The sequence below is a fragment of the Fonticula alba genome (assembly GCF_000388065.1).
Source record: "Fonticula alba strain ATCC 38817 unplaced genomic scaffold supercont2.2, whole genome shotgun sequence".
NCBI classification, from domain to species: Eukaryota; order Rotosphaerida; family Fonticulaceae; genus Fonticula; species Fonticula alba.
Window position 1 is genome coordinate 1,560,272 of NW_009242972.1, and position 5,981 is coordinate 1,566,252.

The 5,981-nt window shown below is 70.3% G+C and overlaps 1 protein-coding gene across 1 annotated transcript; it reads left to right on the plus strand.

Annotated features, from left to right (window-relative positions):
* The first annotated feature begins 11 nt into the window (after positions 1–11).
* H696_01366 (hypothetical protein) lies at positions 12–5,019 on the plus strand. The gene is made up of 8 exons (XM_009495260.1): positions 12–135; positions 275–444; positions 536–732; positions 828–1,244; positions 1,394–2,033; positions 2,192–2,313; positions 2,471–3,259; positions 3,489–5,019. The coding sequence occupies exons 1-8, from the start codon at positions 32–34 to the stop codon at positions 4,581–4,583; spliced, it is 3,534 nt and encodes a 1,177-aa protein (XP_009493535.1). The 5' UTR covers positions 12–31; the 3' UTR covers positions 4,584–5,019.
* The last annotated feature ends 962 nt before the right edge of the window (positions 5,020–5,981 follow it).

The window sequence follows — 5,981 nt, forward strand, 5'->3', positions numbered from 1 at the left end:
CCCCCCCCCCCCCCCAGAGGGACTCCTGTCCATGCTGGACGAGGACAACCACAGCCTCCAGCTGATGTGCCTCACCCAGCTGAGCCAGATCGTCGACGTCAACTGGGTCGAGATGTCGGAGTCCATTTCCAAGATGTCCGTTTGGGCCGCCCCGCGCGCATGCCGGCCTCTCGCCCTGTCGCCCCCTCGCTCTCTCGTTCTCTCTCTCTCTCTCCTGCCGCCCCGCATGCCACTCACACCTCTCCCCTCCAACACGCGCGCGCACGCACAACAGCGAGCAGCTCTTCGAGGACCAGGCCTTCCCCGACCGCGAGCTCGCCGCTCTGGTCCTCTCCAAGCTGTACTACCACCTGGGCGAGTCGAGCGACTCTCTCTTCTTCGCCATCAAGGCCGGCTCCAAGCTGGACTTCACCAAGCGCGATGGCTACACCACCTCCATCCTCAGTGCGTGGGCTGGCCCTGCCGCTTCCCCCTCCCCCCTCTCCTGGGCGCCTGCCCCGACACCGACACTCATGCGCCCCCCTCGCTCCCCCAGTCTCCGCCATCGACACCTACATCCAGCTGCGCCCGGAGGCCGCTGATCGCGAGGCCACCGGCCAGGACCCCGAGGCTCCGCGCTTCTTCCCGGCGCAGGTCGACGCCGCCGGCATGTATGCCCTGTCCTTCGAGGACCTGGAGCCCACCATGAACCGCATCTTCGCCGACAGCATCCGCCTGGGCCGCTACGCCGAGGTATGCCCCCGGGCGCCGCCTGACATGGCACTTGCCGCTGCTTCGCCTTGGCCATCACTAACCCCGGTGTCCGCCTCCCCCCCCCCCTACCCAAGGTCATCGGCGTTGCCCTGGAGTCCAACCGCACGGACATCATCCAGCAGGCCCTGGCCGCCGACCCGGCCCAGACGCTGGAGCTGGCGCGCTACGCCTTCCGGAGCTGCTCGCATCAGAGCGGCGCCGGGCGCGCCCTGCGCCACACGGTCTACGGGCTGATCCGCGACGCGCTGCTGGCCCTCCCCCAGCCGGACTACGAGCTGGTCTTCGCCTGCCTGGTGCGCCTCGGCGACCGGCGCAACGCCCTGGACCTGCTTACCGGGCTGCTGGGCGCCGACCGGCCCGACGTGCCGGCCATCCTGCAGCTCTGCTTCGACCTCTATGACAGCGCCCCGCAGGACCTCCTCGGGTACCTGGTGGCCGGCATCTCCAGGCACTTTGCCCTCGAGGACAAGCCGCTGGTCACCTACTGCACTGTGCGTCGGGGCCAGCCCCCTCCTCGGTCTCCGCTGTCTGTTTTCCCGGTAACCGGGCCGTCCACCTGCTGACACGCACGCACGCACGCACGCACGCACGCACGCACGCACGCACACACACACACACACGCACACACGCACACGCACAGAGCATGAAGACCGCCCAGGCCGACGACGGCACCCACATCCCGGCCCCCTTCGAGTTTGCCTCGCTCCCGCTGCCGGCCAAGGCCCGGCTCATCCTGTCCGGCATGTGCACCAACCGCCTGAACCAGGCGTTCCTGCTGCACCGGTGCAACATGGACCGCGCGGCCCTGGACAAGACCCGCGAGAAGATGGAGCAGCGCCCGAAGGCCCTGCTGACGGCCGTCATCATGTCCCATGCCATTGCCGCGGCCGGCACCGCCCGCCAGGGGTTCCTCATCCGCAACCGGTTCTGGGTGGATGGGGTCATCAACTGGAACCGCTTCTCGGCGGTGGCCTCGCATGGTGTCCTCCACCGGGGCCGGCTGGACCAGGCCTTCCAGCTGCTGTCCCGGTGGCTGCCCTTCCCCAATGGCGGTCCCGGGCCCTCCTCCTCGGGCGGCAGCGGTGGCCGCGCCTCCAACAAGGTCCCGGAGCACGCCGAGGGCGGTGCCCTGTATGCGCTGGGTCTGATCCATACCAACCTCGGCCAGCCGGTGGTCGGGTACCTGCACGAGGCCTTCATGAATGCCGGCGAGTCGGAGCCCATCCTCCACGGCGCGGCCCTGGGCCTCGGCATTGCGGCCATGGGGTCGAAGGATGCCAGTGCGTTGTCGCCGGTCGCGGCCCCCCGCTGCGGGGCGCGGCCCGGCCCGGCTGTTCTGCGCCCCCTTTCTCCTCCGTCTCTCCGTCTCTCCGTCTCTGACTCTCTGTCCCCCTCGCGCGTCCCATGCGCACGCGCACCCGCCCCTCCCCACGCCCAGACCTTGCTAGCACCCTCATGGACCACCTCTACACCAACCAGGCGGTCTCAGGCGAGGCCGCCGCCCTGGCCCTGGGCATGATCATGCTGGGCTCCGGCGACCGGGAGATGGTCACCGACCTGGTGCGCACACACTGCCCCCTCGCCCCCTCGCCCCCTCGCCCCCTTCCACACGGTGGCTGCCAAGTGGCCCAGACACCCATGATGAAGACCACACAGCCCCCCTCCCCGTCGGCACCAACTCCCTGACACACACACACACACACACACACACACACAGCTCGACGTCGCCCGCGACACCCAGCACGAGAAGATCATCCGCGGCACCATGCTCGCCGTGGCCATGATCATGCACGAGACCGAGCAGGAGGCCGACAGCCTGGTGGACGAGCTCCTGGCCGACAAGGACCCCCTCATGCGGTATGGCGCGGTGCACACCATCGCCATGGCGTACATCGGCACCGGCAACACCTGGGCCATCCAGCGCCTCCTGCACACGGCCGTCAGCGATGTCAATGATGATGTCCGCCGGTCGGCCGCCTCGTCGCTGGGGTTCCTGCTCTTCCGCGATCCGGAGTCCTGCCCGCGCCTGGTGCAGCTCCTGTCCGACTCGTACAACCCCCACGTGCGCTACGGCACGGCCATGGCCCTGGGCATGGCCTGTGCCGGGACCGGCAGCTCGGCCGCCAGCAAGATCCTGGACAAGCTGGCCGCCGACCCGGTGGACCTGGTCCGCCAGGCGGCCGTCATCGGCCATGCCATGGTCATGCAGCAGCAGCCGGAGTCCCGCGCCGGCCCGGTCCGCACCCACATCGCCAACTGCATCAGCGAGCGCCATGAGGCCTATCTGGCTCGCTTTGGCGCGGTCATCGCCCAGGGCATCCTGGAGGCCGGCGGCCGGAATGTGGTCATCTCCCTGGCCTCCAGCAGTGTCGGCGGGTCGGTCCGCCCGGCGGCCTCGGTCGGCCTGCTGCTGTTCAGCCAGTTCTGGTTCTGGTATCCCCTGATCAACATGCTGTCCATGGCCTTTGTCCCGACCGGGGTCATCCTGGCGGATGAGGAGCTGCGCGTGCGTCCTTGCCTCGCTGGTCCCTTGCCAGTTGCCTTCCCGTGTGTCTCGGCCTCCCCCGCCGGGGCACACACACACACATCCCCCCTCTGCATGCACGCCACTGACACATGCGACAACCGCACGCACGCACACACACACGCACACACACACACACACACACACGCACACACACACGCACACACACACGCACACACGCACACGCACACACGCACACACACACATCCAGATCCCCACCATCACCCTGAACGTCCGCGCCCGGCCCAGCCAGCTGGCCTACCCGGTCCAGGCCAAGGAGGAGGAGGTCAAGACCCAGACCAAGGTGGCCACGGCCGTCCTGTCGACCACGCACCGGGCCAAGGCCCGCGCCACGCTGGCCGAGAAGGCCCGCTCGGCCGCCGCCTCCCAGGCCGCCAGCATGGCCCCCAGTCGCCAGATCAGCCCCAGCTCCAGCTCCGGCAACCTGGCCGCCATGGCGGCCGGCACCTCGGCCGCCGGCGCCGGCGCCCCGGCCAAGATGGACGTCGACGTGGTCAACCCGGCCGGCGGCCAGAAGAAGGTCAAGTTCGAGGAGGCCGAGCCGACGCCGGCCGCCGTGGCGGCGCCGGCCACCCCGGAGGAGCCCACCTCCACCACCATCACCAACCCGGCGCGCGTGCCGCCGGCCCTGGTCCGGCATGTGTCCCTGTCGCCGGCGGCCGGCTCCCGCTTCGAGGTGGCCGCCAAGGCCCCGGGGCAGCTGACCGGCATTGTGATCGTGCGCGAGCGCGCCGGCGCCGCCGCCGGTAAGGAGGACGTCACCTACCTGAAGCCCAGCAATATGCTGAGCAACCCGGCCCCCCCGAGCGCGGCTTCGGTGCAGGAGCTCCGGGCCTTTGTCCGGCAGCTGCCGGGCGGCCCGGCCGATGCGCTGGTCGGCGACCAGCTCCTGGCCGGCAGCGGGGTCGGTGGCTTCGGCCTCGGCGGGCTTGGCGGTCGCCTGGGCGGCCGCGGCGGTGGCGGTCGCCAGTCCCTCATCGATGAGAACTTCCTGCAGGCGGCCCTCTTCGATGCGGTCAACTCCGTCACCCAGCAGCATGCCCAGCGGCAGGCGGCTCGCTCGGCCGGCAGCGAGGCCGAGGTGTCCTCCTCCGGGGACTCCTTCGAGCGCATTGACATGCCGGCCGACGAGGACGACCAGGAGCCGGAGGAGGAGGCCACCGACGCCGGCGCCGGGGATGACATGCCCGACACCGACGACCCGTCTGGCGCCGACCAGACCAATGCCCCGGGCGCGCCGCCGAAGCGCGAGGGCACCGACGACTCCTCGGCCCCGGACGCGTGAGCGCGCCGCACCGCCAGGGCAAAAGCAGCAGGCGGCGGGGAGACCCGGAGATCGGCCCCTGAGCGAGGAAGCGCGAGAGGCAGCGAGAGGGAGAGAGCGCGGGGGGGGGCGTACGCTCGGCCGGCGAGCCAGGCTCGCGTGCCCGCACAAACACACACCCGGGCCCGAGAGCTCAGCCCGGGGCTGCATCCTGCCATGTTTGGAAGAGCCCGCGCGAGGAGCGGGGGGCCGGGCAGCCACACCGAGAAGGGCCCCCATGTCCGGCGGCACCCGTGCGTACATGGGGCCGGCAGCGAGCTGTCGCGCGCACGTGTCGGCACCCCTGCCATCCCCGCCCGCCCCCGCTCCTCGCTCTTCCCCTCCTGGCTTCCCCCTGGCGGCATACCCTCGCATGTGCGCCCCGGCGAAGACCAGGCCCCCCCCCCCCCCCCGGGGGGAAGAGGACGTCCTCACGCGGAATGCCTCGCCCCGCTCCCTCCCTCTGCGCTGCCCCCCTCTCTTCCACACAGACACACACGCCCATGCCACCGAGGCATGGGCCCAAGCCGCGCGCCTCTCTGCCGCCTGATTTTGTATCATATATAAATGACTTTACTCCTCGCACTGCGTTGTGGCCGCGCGCGCGCCTGGCCAGGCCAAGGGGGGCGGTGGTGGTGTCCCGCGCACCGGTCCATGCCCCGGGAGATGCTGGCATGCTCCCACCGTGGACGGGTCCCGGGCGCCGGCCCTCCCGCGCCCCCGTCCCCCCGATCGGGAGCAGGCGATTGTGTCCTCGGGGAAATGCAGGGCCAAGGAGGCGCGGAGGACATAATGACATCGGAGCCCCGGGCCCCGAGGCGCATGCCGCGCATGTGTGCCCTTCTTCCCTCGAACACCCCCGGGCAAAAGGGACCGCCCGCCAGGCGGGGAGGGCGAGGGTGGCTTTGCGCTCCTTTGGGGTTTCTCTTTTCTGTAGCACGGAGGCTGGGATTCTAGACCGGGGAGGCTGCAGGTACAACGGCGGTGACCCGTCCGCGAACCGGGCAGCCGTGGCACAATAGCCCGCCAATGGCGTTGGCCCATGGGGGTCTGGCCGGATGGCTGCCGAATGCTGTTGAATGCCGTTGTGCTTAACCTGTCTCATTCGTATGCCGTTTCAGCCCTGGCGAGCGGGCCCTGCCCCGCATGAAGGTGCCTCAGCCGGGGGCCGGCCACGCCCGGGGCACACAAGACCGCCCCGCCGCGGAATACAATGCCCCGCTCTCGCAGGTGGGGAACCTTCTGCGTACGATCGGCCTCCGGCGGCTGTGGTGGGGAGAGCTGCTGCTGGCCGCCGACAGGGGACCCCTGCTGGAGGCCGATTTCGGGGCGCACGTTTTCCCAGGTGCCTTTTGTGACCTGCGCGCCCCCCCCCCCCCC

Excerpts from the sequence above, each read along its gene's own strand:
- H696_01366 (XM_009495260.1), top strand. The coding sequence starts at position 32 with ATGCTGGACGAGGACAACCACAGCCTCCAGCTGATGTGCCTCACCCAG. Across the intron at positions 136-274 it reads TCGGAGTCCATTTCCAAGAT|CGAGCAGCTCTTCGAGGACC; the intron begins GTCCGTTTGGGC and ends CACGCACAACAG. Across the intron at positions 1,245-1,393 it reads CGCTGGTCACCTACTGCACT|AGCATGAAGACCGCCCAGGC; the intron begins GTGCGTCGGGGC and ends GCACACGCACAG.